The following is a 20,902-nucleotide window of genomic DNA, read 5'->3' on the forward strand; positions in this document are numbered from 1 at the left end:
CGAATACTATATAAGAAGGGTTATATTAGTAGGTAGATAGGGTAGTAGTAGGTATAGGTAGTATTCGATAGAGATCTAGGAGGAGAAGGAGGAAGGTAGGCTAGTTAACCTAACGCTAAGCGCTAAGCCCTACCTAAGGTACCGAGTCCCTAGCTTTACTTAGCCTAGTTACATGCCAATTACGTATAGCCTCTTTAGCCCTAACAAAAGTATAGGCTCCTATCTTTCTTTAGTACGAATAGGAGCGGAGCGCCGGTAGGGCTTGTACTATATACGATATAGCCGGTCTCGAGCTCTTTAGCTAGATGCTCTTTAAGAACTTCTAATTTTCGAGAGGAGAGGATATATAATAGTCTATAAAGGGGTTCTTTCCCTTCGACTAGCTTAGTCGTATAACTAGTTTATCTAAATAAGGGAAGGATACTCGTAGAGTCTTTATCGAATATATCTCGATACGATTTAAGTACGCTAGGTAAGGGAGGCTCTATACCTACTACGATATTAAGGATTTAGAATGCCGGCGTACCGCGGTAGGTCCCTAGTCCTAGCTAGCCTACGTAGTAGATAACTACTCCCTTCTTTGCCTCCCTTTTTAGGCGCTTTAGCGACGTACGTTTAATTTGTTACGCTATAGAGCCCTATATCTAAGTCCCCGGCCCGTTCTAAATATCGATACTAGTAGATTAGAGGATATGCCTTCCGATTAGGAGTCCGATCCTACTCTAGCTAATACTATATATAAGAAACTTATAGGTTCTCGTTTAACCCTACTATCCGTTATACTAGAGCTCTAAATTATATGCGCCGTAGTAGATTATCTGCTAATCCTTTAACTATTAGAGGTATAGAAGGTCTATATTATTACGAGGTAAGTCCTACTTAACTACTAGTCGTTACTATAGGAGAGCTACCTAGGCGCTAGTACCGAGAGTAATATCGATCTATTAGCGGTCTCTTTATAGAGTACGAATCTCGCTAACTATTTTAATTACTTCCTCCGGTTATACTAGAATAGGCCCTACCGCCGTCGAAGAGGCTATAATAAAGCCTATACTTTTCCTAAGCGACTAGGAAGCTACTTATTATAGTTGCCTTTCTTTTCTTTATCTTTCTTAAGATAGTCGGGTCGGATATATCCTACCTTAATATAGTAGTAGTATCGGATCTCCTTATTCTTACTATTAGCCGCTAGGGCGCGAGGCTTTCTATCTCTAAATCGATCCTTACCCCTATCTTTATTTTTGTCTTTATCTTTATCTTTATCTTTATCTTTATCTTTATCTTTATCTTTATCTTTATCTTTATCTTTATCTTTATCTTTATCTTCTCTCCTTAGCCTAGATTTATCTCTTAGCTTAGACCTTCCCTAATCGGGGTTCGCCGGCGCTAATACTAGGCGAGGACGCTAGGGGTTCCTACCCTTCGCGGTAAGGTTCTTCTTAAGCGTAGTCGCTAGTCGATATAGCTCCTACGGTTCTTTAAAATTGCGTTATAGCAGTTTAGGCTATAGGTAGGAAAAGTAATAGAAAAGGAGTTAGTTAGGAGTATAGGTATTAGGGTTCGATCTGTTCCTCTAGGATCTCTATAGAGAAGAGCAAGATCCTATAATTCTAGCCCTCTCGCTACTTAGTCTTACTATACTTCTTATATACGTCGACTATATAGGCAGTTAGGCTATCTAGCTCGTCTAGTAACTAGTTAATAAACTATTACTACGTACGGTACTCCTATAGGAGCTCTAGTAGCTTTTCGTTACAGAGCTACTACTTCTACTATAACTCCTTTAAAGTTCCTTTAAGGAACTATATAGTATAGGTAATCTTAGACTAATCGGAATCGTAGGTATATAGCGCCTAGAGAAAAGCGATCTCGTACGCTATATACTACTCGCGATGCTTCTTTAGGCTCTTATCCTTATATATCGGAGGATCCCTAGTAGTTCTCTTAGGAGACATTCTATAATCGGTTAAGGAGGCTATTCGCTTACGGCTATCTATATAGCGTCTGCTAGCGGTATTTTATAGTAGCTAGGGGCGTAACAAAGGCGGGATAGCTTTAGATCCCTAGGTTATAGACCTAGAGGAGTTGCCCTAGCGGCCTATTTCCTTAGTAAGCTTATCGTTATCTCTCTCGAAGCGAGTAAGCTTTTACTTTAGGAGTACGCGCTATGTTGTCTTTGCTTCTATAGGCTTAGTAGCTAGCTATCCGTCGTCGTTATCGTCGCTCTCTTCTTTATCTATTAATATACGAGCGTTTCTAACGAAGTCGTCTTCTTCGACTTCTTTAGTTCTAAATATCTTTTTAGAACGAGCTCTACTTATAGTAATATCTTACGGTCCCCTATTACGAAGTTAGCCTATAGGCTTTTTTTTCTCTATTACTTAGTACTTCCGAGAGTAGAGTCGATTTACCTAAAACGATATCGGAGCCCGTAGATAGTATACTACTATCGCTTAGCTATTAGGTACTTATACGGCTAGTTAATCTCTTTAGAGGTATATCGAACCGCTACCCTTAGTAGAAAGGTTTAAAGATTATTATATTAGGATATTGTTAGAATTAAGGGTATATAAGACGATTATTAGGTTATATAATAGTAAAATAGCCTCTATTCGTATACTAGAATAATCTTAAGGAATCTTAGGAAAGGGAGAGCGTAGGTACTATTTTATTCCTATAGATAGGGGTAAACCGTAAACGACGTAGTCTTTTTAGACATATACGCCGTAGCCCTTATAGGTATAGGCGACGTAGCCCGCTAGTAGTCCGCCGTCGGACCCTAGTCGGTCGGTAAAAGCTTAGCTCGTCGTAATCCCTATTATAGTAGGCCGACTCTATTAGTCTACTACCGAGATTCTTATATTTATACTTCCTCGAATTTCGGGATAGCCTATCTCGAGGATTGCGACTCCGCAAATCTAAGCGATTCTATTAGATAGGATCTTTAATATACAATCCTAAGGATCCTAAGGATCCTAAGCGATCCTAGGCAATCCTATCGATAGGATTATCGCGATCGGGAAAAGAATTTCCGTAACGTTAATATAGCTACTATCTATATAAGACGAACTATAAAGAAAGGAAAGAAGAGGACTTTAAAGAGAGAGCTCTTTCTTAAGTATCCCGCTTTATATGAGTCTAGTATATCCGATACGTAAGCGTAGGTATATATATCTTATTTACTTACTTCTTAGTAAACTACTATCTTTAGGTCCTTTCCTACTATTACGCTTAGCGCGTAAACGCGAGCGCGTCTATCCCGTCTATCCGTTAGGACCGTTACTTTATAGTAATCCTATTTCTCTACTATCGCGTTCGGCGTACGAGCGCGAACGCTCCTATTTCGTTTAGCTACTCTTGCGTAAAGATATTTCTTCTAGCTCTTCTATATCCTCTAGCTCCTTCCTACTACTCGGATCTATCCTATAGCTCTCCTATATATCTTACTTACTATCGTTCGTACGCGCGTCGTAGACATAACGTGTTAATATACTATATACGGCCTCTACGGGAGTCTATAAGTTATTACGTTATACGGCTAAATAGGCGGCTAACTAGGCGACCTACTTCGCTAGGGGCCCCTACTACTAGGGCAACTTAAATCCGATATTACCTTATAGTATAGCGGCTAACTTGTCGATATATTCTAGGCAGCTACTATAACATCGCCTAGTATAGCTACTAGGGCTATTAGTAAAGAATTTAGTTCGTAACGAGGCCTTGCTACTATTAGCTAGTAACCGGCCTATATACCCTAGTAAGGTAGCTAGTCGTAAGCCTACAAAAGAGGCACCCTTTAGTAGAGATATAGAATTATTAACCTCGTATAATATACTATTTCTATTACACTCTAATAGTGCCTCTACTATAGGGCTCTAATTACTATAGCCTAGACTATAAGTCTACCCTTTCTAATTGCTAAGTATAGCTATCTATACTACGATAGGTTATACTGCCTATAGAGGCCTATACTATTATAGCTAGTAGTAGTACTAGTATTAGTTTCCGCTTATTACTACGTTTTGCCTTATAGAAGGCCTTATAGCTATTATTACTATTATTTAACGAGCTTAGTTAACCTATTAATCTTATCTTCTTCTATAGTAGCGGCTAGTTATTATATTAGCCTTACTATCGCTATATCTATATTATTATAGATAGTGTCTCTATAGTAATAGAAGGTATAGTATCTATTTAAGCCTAAGTTGCCTTTCTTATAACTATAACTAGTACTACTATATTGCCTATTCTTTAACGGCTAGTAACTATAGCCCTTTAGCTTCTTCTAAGTCGCTTAAGAAGGCGCATTTAGCTAGATAAGACGGATAGGCTCGCCGTTGCGGCGTACTAGTTAGGTAGCAGTAAGTACGTAGTTAGGGTATGTATATACTCGTATCTCGAGGGATCTCGCTAAGTGCCGTATTTGCTAGTATTAGCGGTATATAATTGCTAAGCGCGAAGTTGTCTTTTATAGCGCCTTACCTATAGAGTAATAATACGGTTAGCAACTCGCTTAGCCGACTAGCTACCTAGAATATAGCAGAAGGCGTTAAATGGGTCTAGAAGCGGTATAGGCGCTAGTAAGCGGCTATAAATATATAGTAATATCTCGTAACTATACTACGGACCTATAGTCTTGCGGACGATATATAGGCTAGTAGATATTATATAGTCCGGATCTAACGTTTTCTAAGCTAGTTTGGCCTTAACCTTCGACTATTGCTAGCTAAAGATAGTAGGGCCTTTGTTATTAGTAGTAAGAGTAAGCTTCCGCAATAATTAAGAATAGACCTTAAGCAATACCTATCGTCCTAAAACCTAGCGATCGTTTTCCGCTAGGGCCGCCTATTGCTACTAGTAAATAGGGTAATACGACGTTAAACTAGCGTCTCCTAACAGGTCTATAGGCAAGGGGGGCTATATAGCACAGGCTACAGGTTTCGAGAAAGACGAGACTAAAGTTTATCGTTTAATTACTTCCTTATATAGCTAAGATTAAGGCTCTATATAGGAGGAGTCTCTATATGTAAAATTCCTACTCGCTAAACTAGGCTTTAGATTCCTTAAGAAGGATAACGTAGTGTTTATAAAAAATAAAATAGGTCTTATAATAGCACATTACGTAGAGAAGATACTTATTTTTAGCCCGAATAGGGTCTAAGTAAAAGAACTTAAAAACGCTTTATCTAGAGATCTAGAACTACGCGATCTAAAACTAAGCGATCTAGGTCGTATAAAATAGTATCTTAGTAGCGGGGTTACTAAAACTAAACAGATATATCTACTACTCTAAGTTTACAGGCTATTTAGAGAGACTAATACCTAGATCTAATAAAAAGGCCTTAAATCCCATTTCTATACTAAACGATATTAGGTAGTATCTAGAAAAATCTAGGAAATTAGCTTCTTAAAAGTCTCTAAAGCAGCTTCAAGCCGAATTGGATTCTTTAATGTGCCTACTAACTAAGACAAGACTAGATACAAGCTATACTATAGATACAGTATCTAGGTTTTTCTTCAATTCTATTAAGACGTATTTCTAGACTTTAGATAGGATTTAGAAATACCTAGGGAAGCCGAAGATGTTTAATGCCGCGTAAGTATAAGAACTACAATTAGAGCCCTTAATAACGATACCGATAAGGGGGGTAACTATATAACTTAGTATTCTCTTTAGGATATATTTTTTTCTTAGAATATAAGGCGCTCATTAGCTAGCAGATTACGTTAGAAAAATGTATATCTTTAGTCTAGTTGCGAGGCTAAATATATTACTCTAAAAAATGTTTTAAAGAATATATCTTTCTAAAAGCTATATATAAAGAATTCGGTATTAAAATAGGTAACTGTCTAGTATATATTAGTAGCAAATTAGCTATAGTACTAGCGAACAATACTAACTTCTATTCTTAGACTAAGTATATAGTTATCTTAGGATACTATATAATAGAGAAAGTTCGGAAGAAATATATAGATCTTAGATATATAGCGACTAGGGAATAGTTAGCGAATATACTAACCGCTTAGCGACTAAGTTTCTTAGCAACGTTTAGAGAAGAGATAGTATAGGACTTAGAAGTTAGCGATCCGACCTCTGAATAGGTATTTATATCTATTCGAGGGTATAATATATATTCGAGCGGAAGTCGTAGGGAGTGTCGGAAGTCCTAGTAGTAGTAATCGAGTAGACAAAAGTTAAATTGCCTATCTAGCTAAGCAGAGACATTCGTCGCCTTATTATATTAGCTACTAAAGTCCTAGAATATTCTAGAGGTACGTAATAGCTTAGGCGTACTACTAGGTACCCCTAGTTCTTATCTCGTAATTAGATCTCTAGAACTACTTATTCTAAAGGCGATCGAACCTATAGAAGTTCTCTCTTAAGATACAAATTTCTAACTAATTTCTAGGCCCTTCTACTTAGAAATTACTTAGGGCTTCTTAATCGGTAACTTAAGAATTAACTAATAAATTCTAGAAGTTTCTAGAGGTTAGCAGAACTCTACGGGGGGCCCCCTCTATAAGGGTGCCAGGGTTGACGGCTACTACCGGCACTATATCTAACTAGGAGATAATGCATATACTAGCTCGCTCCGCTTAGAGTATCTTCTAAATACCTTGGTTAAGATTTAGTAGTGCTTAGCTATTGCTAACTAAGCTAAGCTAGTACCGGATAACATCTATCGTACTCGATTCCGGATACGTTAGATTCGCGGTAGATTCGCGATTAGTTAGGCGCTCGCTAGGCCTAATTAGTTAATAACGCTAAGACCTAGGTTCTCTAGCTCTATTCGTCCTCTTTTAGTATTTCTTACTATTAGGACTTGTAGTATCGATAAAAATTAACAATAGCCAATCTATAAATACGTATAGATAAGATAGATAATAATTACTTCCCGAGTATTAGTCCTAGTAGTCTAAAGTCCTAGCTCCTTAGGGATATTTGCTAAGGACTACTTTAATAACTTTAGATTCTATAAGGGTATCGTCTATCTCTTAGAAAAAAAACAAGATCTAAAATTGAAACCAAAGAATAGCTCCTAATAATAGAGAATTAATAAGAAACCGAAGTCCTATTAGAAATATTTACTTAGGACTACCTTTAGAAGTTTAAATTCTTAAAAGGTTTCTTCTGTCTCTAGGAAGGTAGTTAGGTCTTAATAGAGAACTTAAGAAGGGCTATTACTAAGTTTATTCTTAGTTAATATGTTTTAATTACTATAGAATACTATAACTATCTATAGTAGTATCTATAAGAGAACTTAAGAAGGGCTATTACTAAGTTTATTCTTAGTTAATATGTTTTAATTACTATAGAATACTATAACTATCTATAGTAGTATCTATAAAATATCTATAAAGAGACGACTCTATAGACTGTAATAAGAACGGTTCTAAAGTAACTAAAAGCGATACTATCTTAAGAAAATAAACACTATAGTACTTACTATAGTCTTAATAAAAAACTTAATCGCTCTTCTTAATATAGAGATACGAGTAAAGTCTAGGGATCCATTAAGTAAAAGACTATAGTAATAGAAAGATCTTTAGAAAGATCTCTGTCGTTATTAGAGACACGATTTCCGTAAGAGATACCGATAAAAAAAACAAATAGATAGATAAGAAGGTATATAGATACTACTAATAATAATAGTATAGATAATATATTAGATCGTCTAGGAATACTAGTAGGAAAACAAGAACTAGAGAAAATGCCCTACAAAGGGTATAATAAAATGTATATTTATATAAGAGTCACAGAGTATATTAATTTATATTGATACTAAGACGAATAGAGCCGAAACGCCTAAATCCTAGTATAGATTAAAAATTTAGGTACATAGTCTTCCTAATCGAAAACCTACTATAAATCTAACGCGAGTCTAGTATATCTAATTTGTATATAGATGCGTATTAGCTAGTATTAGCTATAGTTAGTTAGTAATAACTAATTTTTATTAAATATTAATTTAGGGATTCGGAAAATACTCTAAGTTAGGCAAATCTAACTATATCCTTTTTCCTAGCTAGGTATAGTACTAGTAGTAGCTATCGACTTTAGTATTCTAATAAACGGATTATCGATAGAGTCCTAATAGCTTCTCGGATCTTAAAAAAACGACTGGAGATATCCTAATCTACTAGAACTTTCTAGAATCTCTTAATTAATAGTGAAATAGCCGATAGAGAAGTAATAATAATTTTATAATTTAAATAGAAACAAAGGCCTAGAAATCGTACAAAAATTCGTATTTCGTAAGATAACTCTTATAGAGTCGATCTCTTTCAAGATAAATAGATTTAAAGAGTTTTTGTAAATATTAGGACTAGGGATCTTAAATACTAGGCGCGGATATATCTCAATTCTGTATTATGCTTTAATAGTATCTTCTAGTCGGTACTATCGATTATCTTTATACCGCTAGCCTTAACCTATATATACGAAGCCCTCGCTTTTGCCAAACTATATTGCTACGTCTTACGCTTCTCTATAGCTCGCGTATAAAGTAGTAGGCGGTATTAATACTAGCGTATATTCCGTAGCGGTTACTAGACCTCGAAATACTAGATTTAGGTACTCTCTTTCCGGCTCTTTATTATCCCTACCTTCTTCGCTTCTATTAGTCGCGCTAGCGGTTTTATATTACGTGTTGGTTTATATTTAATAGTTGTTTACTAAGAACGTATCCGGATTATTAGGAAGGGCCCTTTTATAACTAGTAGTAGTAGAAGGAGGTACAGGATCTATATTTAGTAAGATAGCAATATTAGGATATATAGTTCAATAGTTTTCGAAAGTATATAAAAGTCTCAATAGGTATAGATAGTATCTTTAATAGTTATGTTTAGTAGGCGATCCGCTACTTTAATAAAGCTCTTAAGATCTATAGACGTATAGATATTTGGATATATCGTCCACTATAGAATTTCTATAAAGATATCTAGTCTATTAGATAATCTACGGTAAGCTAGTCTGTTCCTAAATTGCATAGATAGTCTACTAGTATAATATCTATTATGTATTAATAGACATTTATCTTGTATATGTCTCTTAGAATAAGTCTCTAGGTATAGTTACTGCTAATATACCCAGATATTATAAAAGTGAAAACGAATAGTACTATTCTAGAGTATTAAAAGAATAATACTTAATTTCTTATTCTACACAAATGAATAGATAGTTCAAAGATCCTCTTACTCCTTTAATAGAATAACTGTTATCTTAGATAATATGTATTAAACTAGAGATATATTAATATAGATAGGCTATCTATACTGACTTTGTCTTGGATATTCTATAGATAGCAGAAATTTCTCGAATCTATAGATATTCCCTTAGATAATATAAAGTTGCCTATAAAGACATTATCTATAGGTAGTATTATCTAGTTCCTATACTTATAGAAAAAGCTGATAATTTTATCTATACAGAGATATTTCTCTAGACAATCGTACCTACAATAGATACTCTCTAATATATATAGGGTCGCACATACAATGAGACTTTTAGACTCCACTTTTACAGTATCCTATAAGGAGGATAGATACGTTACCCTAGATACTTTCACGTTTCCTAGTTCTTATCGTTAGGCGATACTATACCGCTAGCCTTTCTTAGAGGTCTTTAAGTAGGGGTTCCTACTACTATAACAGACTATAAGTCTCTTTTTCGAAGGGTAGTATAGTAGGGACTATAAGCTCTATAGGCCTCTTTGTAAATCTAGAGTCGATATATCGGTTAGAACAGTTCAAATCGGTTCCTAAATCGACTAGGTCGGTCGTTTATCGTTTAATAGTATTCGAATCGGTTCGTATATCGATTAAATCGGTTCGTATATCGACTAAATCGGTTCGTATATCGATTAAATCGGTTCGTATCGCTCTATAGGAGTAGTCGTTATCTACGGTATATCGTTCGTCTTTTTCGAATATGTTAATAGAGTTATTTATTATTAAGATAATTAAAGGTAAAGATAGCTCTAAATAGAAATATATTTAGATATATCTATTATCTTTAATATCTAAGTTATTAGGAGTTACCTAAGACGTATAACCTCTATTAGAGGATATAAAATATAGTCGAGCGAAAGTCTTAGAGATTAATAGAAATAGCGCTAATCCGAACGCAAGGTACAAGCTAGATATTACTACTATAGAACGTATACTACTACTAATTACTAAATAACTCTCTATATACTACGCCTCGAGCATTTTATTACGAACGGAGCTCGCACTGCTATAGTAGTCTCGGATATTAGTAGCTCGAAGTGCTATTTAGCTATCTAGGTAGTTCCCCGGATTCTAAAAGTTAAGGTTCTTGCTAGCCAAATCCTATAAGAGAACCGCATACGCGCTCTGCTTAGCTAGGGCTAAGACCTCTAGATGTAGAGATAACCTAACTAGCGAAGATAAAAAGATTGCGGCTACGACTAGAAGACAACCCGAAGACAATATAACGACGATACGGAGACGATACAGAGACGATACGGAGACGATACAATAACGACACGACGACAACACGACGACAATACGAAGACAACAACGATTCAATTTATAACAAAGAGTACGAGCTTGTACTATAGGGAAGCGGCAAGCAAGAGGACGCACAAGTAGGGCGGAAGCTTCGCTCGCACATTGTAGACACGGGCAGCCGCCTGCAAGCATATATTTTCGAGGACAGCTGCTCCACTGTGCGGTACGGCGGACTTTTGACGATGCTGAAGATGTTTTGCGGCTTGTGCTTGCACGCTGTTAGCCTGATATCAACAAAGTGCTGTACGAAGACGATCTTTTCTCGTATAAAGTACGGAAAGTCGTTAGTCTAGGGACCGCCCTTCACGAGGCAGCAAGCACTGGACGACCGAGCGTTATTCAAATGCTGATTCGAAGGGGTGCTGATGTCTCCATCCGCGACCCCCGAGAAAGTACGGCGCTTGAGGTTGCGGAGATGTATCCCAATTACGCTGCTATAGCGCTGCTTCGATGCGCTGAGAAGTGTTCCTCGGCAAATATATAATATCAAGGTCGACTAGGAACATTATAGAAACGGAAAGCTCTTGATCTCAATACTAACACTACGATAAAAGTTGGCCCAGTCAGATGGGCGTAGTACAATCAGCAATCGTCCGAACGTTCATTTTAGGTATGCAGTCAGTATAAAGATTTCATCTTAGCAAGATCCTGTCCCTTCAAGTTCCACCGGACTCTCGAGACACCACCTTGACCCATCATCCACAATTCAGTCAAATTCGGACCAACCCAAGCGAAGTTCTGTACCGTATAATTCGTCTGAATCCTCAAGATGAGACTGCCCGCAGAATCGAGAACACCAATGCCTGGACCAGTGGCGGCCACAACATAACCATTCTGTGCAATTTTCAGACCATCCGGCCCACCCTCATAAGCATAAAAGATTGGACGCTTGTTCGTGATGTGCTTGCCTCCATCCGTACGATCGTATTTGTACACGGCTCGTGTGCCGGTCTGGTTGAGAGGGCTGCCATTGTGGACCACTCTGGAACCGGCGACAAAACCTGTGTCGCTGATGTAGATATGCTTGCCATCTGGAGAGAGGGCGATCCCGTTGGGCTGCTCTAAAGAGTCGTCAACCACAATCGTCTCCCCTGTGGCTGGATCGAACCGATATGAGGAAGGCTTGAGCTGAGGTGGCGTATCGGCAATCTTGTTGAACCAGGAGTACTCCGGATCTGTGAACCAGACCGAGCCGTCTGCTGGGTCGACAAACAGGTCATCAACACAGTTGAAGTAGTAGCCGTACTGCTTGCAGTCAGCAGCTGATATGAAGTCGGGCAGATCTCACAAGCCCATAAGACTCACATAGTTGTTTAGCAGCACTTTTGTTTTGTTGGTGAGCGGATCCAGGGTCTGCAGTCCAATGCGCTGCTCAGTGCCACCTATCGAGTTGTTGCTACCAGATGCAGCTAGCAATAGTGATCAGCCAACGACCATTCATTCTGGAGAGTCAGACTTGCCCCAGTAAATCAAGCCATTGTAGAACGTCCCTCCGTTCGGCCCATAGACTGGAGGATCACTGAGATACTCGCTCAGAGTCGGGGGATCCTGGTTTAGATCTACAACAAGCTGAGGCAAGTACCCAGGTGGAGGAGCAAGTTGACTGAAAAACAGCTTGTTTAATGCCGGAACCCAGACTGGTGCTTTATATATAGCTTTTGAAATCTCGAAGAAAAAGTCGTACGTCGGATTCGAGCCAAGAATCTCCAAACCGCGCTGCTTGTCAAAGACGACGAAGGTGGCCTTCGAGATCAGACCAAAAGAGGTATCATTTGGAACTGCAGTTCCTGCAAAGCCTGGACCTGCGCCGCTGGCATCGGCTGATGCTCGGAAAAAGTAGTAAGGTAGGACAGAAGTATAACGGTCGACGCAGACAATGCTGTCGGTAGAGCCACATGCTTTTGCTACAGGAGGAGAGACCCCGAGCGGTAAGTTCTGAGTCCTTGATGAGGTAATGAAGGCAAAAGAGGCTAATGCAAAGAAAATATTCGACATCTTGGCATATATAGTCGAGAGAGGATTGATGCTAGCGAAGCTTTTGCTTGAATTGTCAGCCCTGCCTATAAATAGAGTCGGCACAAAGTGCTTCTTGTTTTGAGGACGACTGAGTAGATAGACTCGTACTCTGAGAAAGTAGAGATAGTTGTGCTTGGAAATCGTAAGGGGAAGTTATGCAGGTCCGTGCGTCTGTGCCAAAAGAGCCGGATAGCAGAAAGATAAAGCGGAGATGAAGATCGCATAAATCTCATCGCTCGTCGTGGATCTGCGTTCTCGTGTACGAGAGTTGAGGATGGGTGCATCGCTGAAGAGTCAACTGAAAGCAAGGACTGCCGATCATGCTAAAGTCGTTCACTCAAACCCTTTTGATATATCCCCTGCATCACTGGTCGATCTGGAGTGATTAAAGCGACACAGATAACATCGATGCGTGAGTCTCCGGGAAAGTCGATCAAGTTCGCGGTATAAGTGTAGCGTATATGTTTAGCAGCCATGTTAGCAGTCCCTTAACCGCCAGTTATCGGATCCAGCTTCTCTATAGTAGCAGGTACAGCTCTCGGTTGCTATTGCACCTTGCTCGCCTAAATTGCATGCCTGCACAACATAAGTAGGAAACTGTGCAATTAGTTAGGCATAGGTAGACGATATATGCTAATAGGCCTTAGCCGCTTGCGGGGGTACCTTAACTAACCGATAAGTAAGATAGCTAACTTTAGTAAGCTTAGGTTGTCTACCGAGTACGAGCGGCAGTCGATAGGAATAGGGACTCTAATACCGCGTCTTCGAGATACGGTTAGTCTTATATTCCGGATATTAGTATAGTATACTACCTAGAAAGCTCCTCTCTTAGTCTAACTAGCCTAAGTTTAGTAAGAAGAATACTAAGCTAGGTAATATTCTAACTAAATATATTAAGGCTACCCCGTATAGTTAGTTATAGCTATTAAATATTAAATCGGATTTGATTTAGATTTATATTTAATATTAAATCTATATCTAAATACGAGGTTACTAAATATTCGAATATTTAGTAGATTTAGTTAGTAATTCAACGGTTATACTACGGCGTACGTAGATCTCTTTAATTATACGAAATTAGGTTATTTATCGCTTGTTTCTTACTAAAAGATAAGCTCTTTTTATAGGCTCGGAGAATAGACCGCTTCGAGATAGGTAGATAGAACTAGGGTATACTAAGGTCGCTAATTCTAGTAGGTTGCCGAGTTGCTAACGGCCTCTTAATACGAGGTTATTATATTATTACTACCTTCTTAAATCTACCGCTTTCTATCCGTTATATAAGCCTTCCTCGCTCTATAAGACTAGAGGCTCTACTAATAGCTAGAGAATATCCGCTTAGTCTGTCCTCTTATTAATACTAATTAGGTAATCGATTACTAAGCTAATTCGGACGATATTTCGTTTATCGAGTACGTAGAATAGGCGGACTTCGAGTAGTATATTAGAGAGGTAGAAAGGAAGGGCTTATAGTTTCCTATTCGAAGGATTACGAGGAAGATAATAAAGAGCCTTATCTACGCGGCGGAGATCGTTAAAAGGGCTACTATCTATTAGGAGCGTATCGCTAATAGCCTTTAAAAGGGTTATAAAGGTATAGAGCGTAAAGAAAGGCCTATTCTTCTACTCGGTTCTCGTCGTTACTTCGAATTTAGTAAGGAACTATACTTCTACTTATTCGAGTATAGTTAGGGGCTAAAATCGTAGTATACGTAGTGGCAGATATACTTTAGGCGTCGAATTAATAGAGTACTATACCAATTAATCGATAGCGAGGCCGCTAGCGGCAGTAGTAAGGTTATTATTATTAATTAGGTAGATAATTAGTCGAAGGTCTTTAGTATTCTAGTTTCCGTATCTACCTCGAGTTTGCGTTATAGGGGTTACCCTAAGCCTTATTAGACTCGCTAACCTATATTCTTAGCTTTCGGATAGCTTAACTAAAAGCGGGCCGCACTTAGTCTCTAAACTTAAATTTCTAAATCTATCTCTTCTAATTACAACCTAACTACCTTCTTCCTTATAGAAAAAATACGAGAAAATCGTATACTAACCTAACGAGCGCTCGAAAGTTTCCTAAATACCTAAAAATTCGAATAGGAAAGCTAGAAACTACGGAAACGTAAGCGTACGAATAGCGTAGACGAACTAGTACTAGATCCGACTCTAGACGAGCTTTAAGATACCTAGCAATTGATATCCTCTTCTTTAGCCTTCCTTCTAACTCTACTACTAGCAATAAGGCCTATACTACTAATACTCGCTTAGTAGAAGAAGCTACACTTTATAAAGAATAAGACAGATCTAGTATTATAGTCTTATACTTCAGATCCGTAGGATAGCGAGCCTACTCGTAATAGATACGGTTATAAATACTTCTACTATAAGCACTATTTAGTAGACAGTCCTAAGGTATAGAAATTAGTATCTAGTAACGTAGTAGACTACCTTCTTAAGGTAGTATATAGTATTGTTATCTATCTAGATAAAGATCCGCGATAAGGCTTTATTAATATTAATAAAATATAGGTAGTAAGCGAGGGTAACGAGGCAAGGCGTATAGCTACTATTCTAAGAAACATAGTAGAAGCTAATATAGACAAATTTAGGTAGGCAATAGCTCGCTATACTATAGTATATAGTATTGCTTATTCTTTCTATGTTTCTAAGGCCCTTAAAGAGATAGTATTAGCAGTTAGTCTATATACAGACAAGGCTCTTTTAAAGTTATATACTTTAATAATAGTACGAGTATAGTATAGCAACTTCGAGAACTAGCGAGAGTAGGTTAAAATAGCGCTTCTTAAGGCTATTAGTTGCCTTTATATTAGCACTAATATACAGAAGGTGCAATACGGCTGTAAGCACTTCTAAGCGATTAACTATTAGTATATTAATAAGCACGGCACGCTTACTTAAGTCCTTATTAACCTGCCGCCGCTATAACGAGGCTCTTATACTAGCGACTTTCTTACTTAGCTATTAATCTCGTACTTTAAGACCTTCTTTATAGCTTATAAGCTTAGCTAGATAACTGCTAATAATACCGCTAAGAATAATACCCTCTACGAGTAGATTAAGCTCTATATATATAAGAAGGGCGATATATACTAGACTAAGCAGAGCCGTCGTCTACGCTACTTTAGCTATACTATTAACCCTACTATATAAGCCTTTGTATTTTCTAAGTCTACGGAAGTAGTAGAGTTAGCCGATTAAAGAGCGCTCTAAGTACGGCAAGTGCTATTTAATAACTAAGCCGAGTGCGACAACGATAAGGTCTCTATATCTAGATAGTTAGATCCTAGCACGGAGTACTTTACTAAGCAATCTCTATTATAGCGTCTCTACTACCTAGCTAGGGTCTTATAGCGAGAGAATAACTTCTATAACGCCTTTAGAGAATTAGCTAAGATATAACCGAAGCTACCCTCTACCTATCCGAAGTCGCTAGGTAAGACTTACTAGAATAGCTACTTACTAATAATTAAGGAGGCCCTTTAAATAAGGCCTATCTTTAACGCCTTGTTTATTAGTATGCTATAGATTAGTAGATACCGGCTTATCGAGGTAGACTAGCTTATTCTTAAAGAGATACGCCTATTCTTTATACTATTTAAGGAAGCGACTTAACGTTTATAGGGCTATAACGTTACCTTCGACTGCTTCTAGGAGACTATAGAGTAGTTGCTTGCTAATTTCGAGCGTACTAAGAGGCATTGTACTAAGCGAGAGGCTATAATAAAGGCTATTTACGTCTCCTAGTACCTATTTAACAAATACTATCGTCTAACTAATAATAGCGGCATCTACGTTACTATAATACTATTATATCTAACTCGCCGTAAGGTATAGCTTTGTAAGCGTTAGTCTAGTAGTAAGAAGAAGGACTAGTAGCTTATTAGCAGTCTAGTAACAGTAAGGACCTATAGAATAAACACTAAGTACGCTATAAGCCTGCTTCTAAGGAGTCTACTTCTATAGCCGCTACCGCTATAGAAGCTATAGATTATTTAGCGGATATAATAGCAGTAGTAAGAGCTTAGGAACGACGTACTTGCAACTAGTATTCGTAGACCCCGTAGTAGTTCAGGTTAGTTTAGTTTGGTTTGCTAAGCTAAAGATCTAGTTTGGTTTAGGTTAGTTTACTGAGCAACTATAGGAGTAGCTAGTTCGAACTATAGAATTTATCGGTTTCTAAGAAGTATAAGAATATATACGTAACTCGAAGCAAGCCCTTTATAAGATACGAGAGTATAGCCGGTAGCGTAGCCGGCATTTTTCAGTTATAGGAAGGTACTTATATAACCCTAAATCTATAGACAATTAGCTAAGAGTACTAACTAATTAAAAGCATATATATATACAAGCTATTATAGTTTAGTTTAGAAACTCTACTTATTAGGTATGAATTTTATCCTTTCGCTCGCTATTTAATTCCCTAACTGCTCGGTAGAATATTATTATCTAGATCTAGGTAGAACTTATCAATTTCCCTAGAAGCCCTCCTTAAGAAGTTCTAACACTTTCCTACTAAACTATTCTCTAATACTAAGTACTAGGATAGCTCCTCCCTCGGTATCGGTATAGTATATAAAAGAGCTATAAAGTAGCTCTATACTACGTTCTACTAGTTACTCGCTATACTTCGTATTATATAAGGAGGTAGAGGCTGCTATAGAGGAGTCTTTTAACCTATAGAGGATAGTAAAAGATATGGAGGTAGCTATAGGTCTAGGTACCTAGTTAAATTTCTAGTAGGTAGAGTATAAGGATATTTAGAGGGAGTATTAGGTAGAGTTGCGAAGGCAGGTATATAATATAGTCTAGAAAACAGGGATAATGCCTATAACTATAAGTATTATGTTCTTTAACCTTCCTCCTTTTTCCCTATTTTCTTTTTATAAAACCCTAAACTAATATAAATCAACTAGAATATCTATCTTCTTTTAGTTCTTTAAAAGACCTAGTAGCGTAGCTAGTAGCGTAGCCGGCAGCGTAGCCGGTAGCGTAGCCGGCCTTTTTACTCCTTAGTACTAACGGGATTTTTAAAGACTTCTATTCCGTACGGCTAATAAAGTATAATATACTATATATATATATACTTAGAGAGTATTTAGAGCGCGGTATATAGCGCCGTATAATAGCGGCTTATTTCGTATATAGAAACGCTTATAGATAATACTAAGAATATCCTTCCTACTAGAATATCTATCCTACCTAGTACTATCTCGAATATAGACATTCTAGCCTTTAAGAATCTAATCGAGGGCTTTGAAATCCTTATCTATAATCGTAATAGGCTTCGCGTAGATAGCTATAAGGTTAACCGCTAAAATAGTATTAGTATAGTTCGAAAAGAGGTAGAAGTGAAATATATATTCGAAGATACGAACTAGAGAGGCTTCTAAAGCCTCTTAAAGGGCGTCTATTACAGAGGCTTATAAGCGAAGGTCCCGTATAATATACTAGGCAATTTCGCGAATAAGTCGTTAGAAAGGAGCTTTACGGATTAGGAGTTTAGTATCCTTCTAATATATCCGAATCTAACGAAGGGCTACGGCTAAAGAAGGATTAGTAAGAAAATAGTAAGAATGCCGGCTACGCTACCGGCTACGCTACCGGCTATAGATAGGACTTACTTCCTAAGCGCTATTAACGCTTCGTACGATTGTTACTACTAGTAGTAGAAGCGCTAGTCGTCGTCTTACCTAGAGCCTTAGTCGTCGTCTTACGCGGAGCCTTGCCCGCGACGCTCTTTCTAGCATTAGAGCTAGCGGTAGTAGTAGTAGCCTTCTTACGTTAATATACTGTACTCGTTCTGCTACTTCCGGTCCTATTACAATCCGTAGAAGGGGTAGCTCCCTTCTTACGAGTCGTCGTAACTTAGTAAAGTAGACTCGGTATTATAAAAGTTATTAAATTAATAAAAAAAGTGCGTTACGAAGGTATACGAAGGCGCGCGCGGAGCGAGGATATTATAGAGGTAGTAGATATAGAGCGTAGAGGTATAGGTATTAATACGAAGGTTAAATATAGCGAGAGAGGTAGTATCGCGGTATCGCTAGGTAATAGAGTAAGCGTCGCGTAAGCCTATATTATAGTAACGTTAGAGTAAGGAAAGAAGGTAGGTACGGCTAAAAAGGGCAGGCACGGCTAAAAGAGGCAGGTACGGCAAACTTTGAAATATAGCCGGTACCTATAGCCGGTATAGTAGTAGGCGAAAGCCTCCTTTTAATAAATAGTCGGCGTAATAATAGTATCCTACTATAGTATAGATATTCTTTAGTAATTCCCTTACTAGCTATAGTAATCTTATAAGTAACCTAGGCCTATTACTAGGAAAGATAAGAAATACTACGGTAGGCTGTACTAAACAAGCCAGCCTGAACAAGCTGGTTATTTGGTAGGAAAAGGCCTACTACCGTCTCTGTATGCCGGCTACGAGTGCCGGCTATCGCTCTAAATTCAACTCCGCCCTATCTTAGAGGCTAAGGTACTAAGCGGAAACCCTATAGCTTATATTTACTCGGTTATCGCGGAGCGCTTATAGGTAAGGTATTAGAAAAGAGTATAAAAAGTACGAGAAGAGCATTCTAGGATATAGGTCGTAAGTAAATAAGAGTAGTACGCCTAGTTATTTATATAGTACGTTACTCTAAACGACTAAGAGCCCACATCATCTCGTGCTTCGCTTATAAGACCTCGACTCTACTAATATACTATCGATCTCCTCCTCGGTCGCTATCTTAATTCTTCTTCGAGTTACCGGACTTAGTACGTATCTATCGCTATATAATAGCGGTACGTATTATAGAGAATCTCTCGTTAAAGTTTCTCTCTTATAGGCTTACTATCTGCCTCGTAGTAAAGTGCTAATACTAAAGAATCTCCTTATAGTTAGGATACTAGAGCTCCTTAGGGTAAATACAAATCTAACTAATCCGCTATAAACCGACGCCGAATTTTAGCTAGAAGCTATATATCTTTATATTAAAGAGTAACCCGCTTCGTATAGATAGCAAGGAGGTTTAAGAGCTTAAACTCGGTTACGAGAAATGCCTCTATATCTTCCTAAAGAGTACTAATCGCCTTAGCCGTAAATCGTATACTAGACTAAAAATCTAATATAATTTCTCGGACGAGTCGCTAGAAGGTAGTCTTAGGGATTAAAGGCTCGGTCCCTCTTTTATCTTAGAATAGCCGGATCTAGCGAAGGGTAATAGTACCTAGTCTAAAGCGCCGCTTCTTTATCGTCGAGTCCTACCTTTTACTCTTTTTTTTAATAGAAGAATAACTTTTCTTCGCGATAGTCTTCGTCCGCCTACTCTTTTTAGCCTTCTCCTATCTATCTAAAGCCTTCTTGTTTTTCGGTACTATTTTCCGAGGAATCCCCTTCCTTTATATATATTATAGATAGTCTTACTCTTCCGATATCTCGTTCTCGCTACGGTCTTCCTATACTTAGCTTGCTTTACCCTTGCCTTTTAGGCTCTAAAGGTATACTTATACGCATTTAGGCGACGAGGGTATATCGCTAGGACCTAGAAAATTAATAAGCCTATAATCGTAAAAAGACATTTATACTTCTTACCTTCTAGATTAAATAGTCTTCTATTAAACCGTCTTAGTAGGTTATCGTTAGATTTGTATAAAGGATAGTAGCTTAAGGAAGGGGAGGCGGCCGGCTTAGGAAGGCCCGAAGAGCCGAATCCTTAAGGTATATTTGTCTTTAAGAATATAGGGAAAGGGAAGAAAGAGAGGAAGAGCGAATAGAGAATTAGAAATAGTCCGTAGGTAAGCGGGGCAGGTTGCTATAGCAACTAGTCTATTTAGGTCCTAGGAATTCGAAATATATTAGGGATATATACCGGCTATATATACCGGCTATATTACCTTCTATAGAAGCGCTTCGTTACTATAGTAACTAGTCTCTTTAGGAATTCGAACATATTAGTAATATATACCGGCTATATTACCTTCTACGTAAACGCTTCGTCTCTTTAAAGCTACTCTAAGCCTATATACGCTTCCGCTTTTCGACCTAGTATCGCCTTCTACCTCTACCCTCCTTCTCTTCGTTATCGCTAATAAGGGTTTAGCTTAGATTAAATCTCGTATTCTCTTCGCGCTACTAGGCTTCTTCGATCTTAAGGTTTTCTAATTCCTCGATTAAGTCCTTTAGTATAATCTTTAGTATCCTACCTTAGCGACTCTAGTAGAGGAGATAGTATCGGAATACTATAATAGATTCGAAGGTAGTAGGCGAGTATATTCGATTAAAGCGGCCCTAGTAACGAGCGATACTAAAAGACCTCTTATAGCCTATACCTACGCTCGGTATAGCGAGGAC

At 37.9% G+C, this 20,902-nt stretch overlaps 2 protein-coding genes across 2 annotated transcripts; one reads left to right on the plus strand and one right to left on the minus strand.

Annotated features, from left to right (window-relative positions):
* Positions 1-2,167: 2,167 nt before the first annotated feature.
* On the plus strand, positions 2,168-11,110 carry MYCFIDRAFT_179175 (uncharacterized protein; the record flags this gene model as incomplete). Its single annotated transcript, XM_007933276.1, has 5 exons — positions 2,168-2,172; positions 10,612-10,726; positions 10,757-10,939; positions 10,974-10,995; positions 11,055-11,110. The coding sequence occupies 5 exons, from the start codon at positions 2,168-2,170 to the stop codon at positions 11,108-11,110; spliced, it is 381 nt and encodes a 126-aa protein (XP_007931467.1).
* Positions 11,111-11,151: 41 nt separating this feature from the next.
* Positions 11,152-12,528, minus strand: MYCFIDRAFT_45825 (uncharacterized protein; the record flags this gene model as incomplete). Its single annotated transcript, XM_007933099.1, has 3 exons — positions 11,152-11,778; positions 11,839-11,929; positions 11,990-12,528. 3 exons carry the CDS (start codon positions 12,526-12,528, stop codon positions 11,152-11,154), a joined length of 1,257 nt encoding a protein of 418 aa, XP_007931290.1.
* Between the last annotated feature and the right edge of the window lie 8,374 nt (positions 12,529-20,902).

Source organism: Pseudocercospora fijiensis, assembly GCF_000340215.1.
Source record: "Pseudocercospora fijiensis CIRAD86 unplaced genomic scaffold MYCFIscaffold_10, whole genome shotgun sequence".
Taxonomy (NCBI): domain Eukaryota; kingdom Fungi; phylum Ascomycota; class Dothideomycetes; order Mycosphaerellales; family Mycosphaerellaceae; genus Pseudocercospora; species Pseudocercospora fijiensis.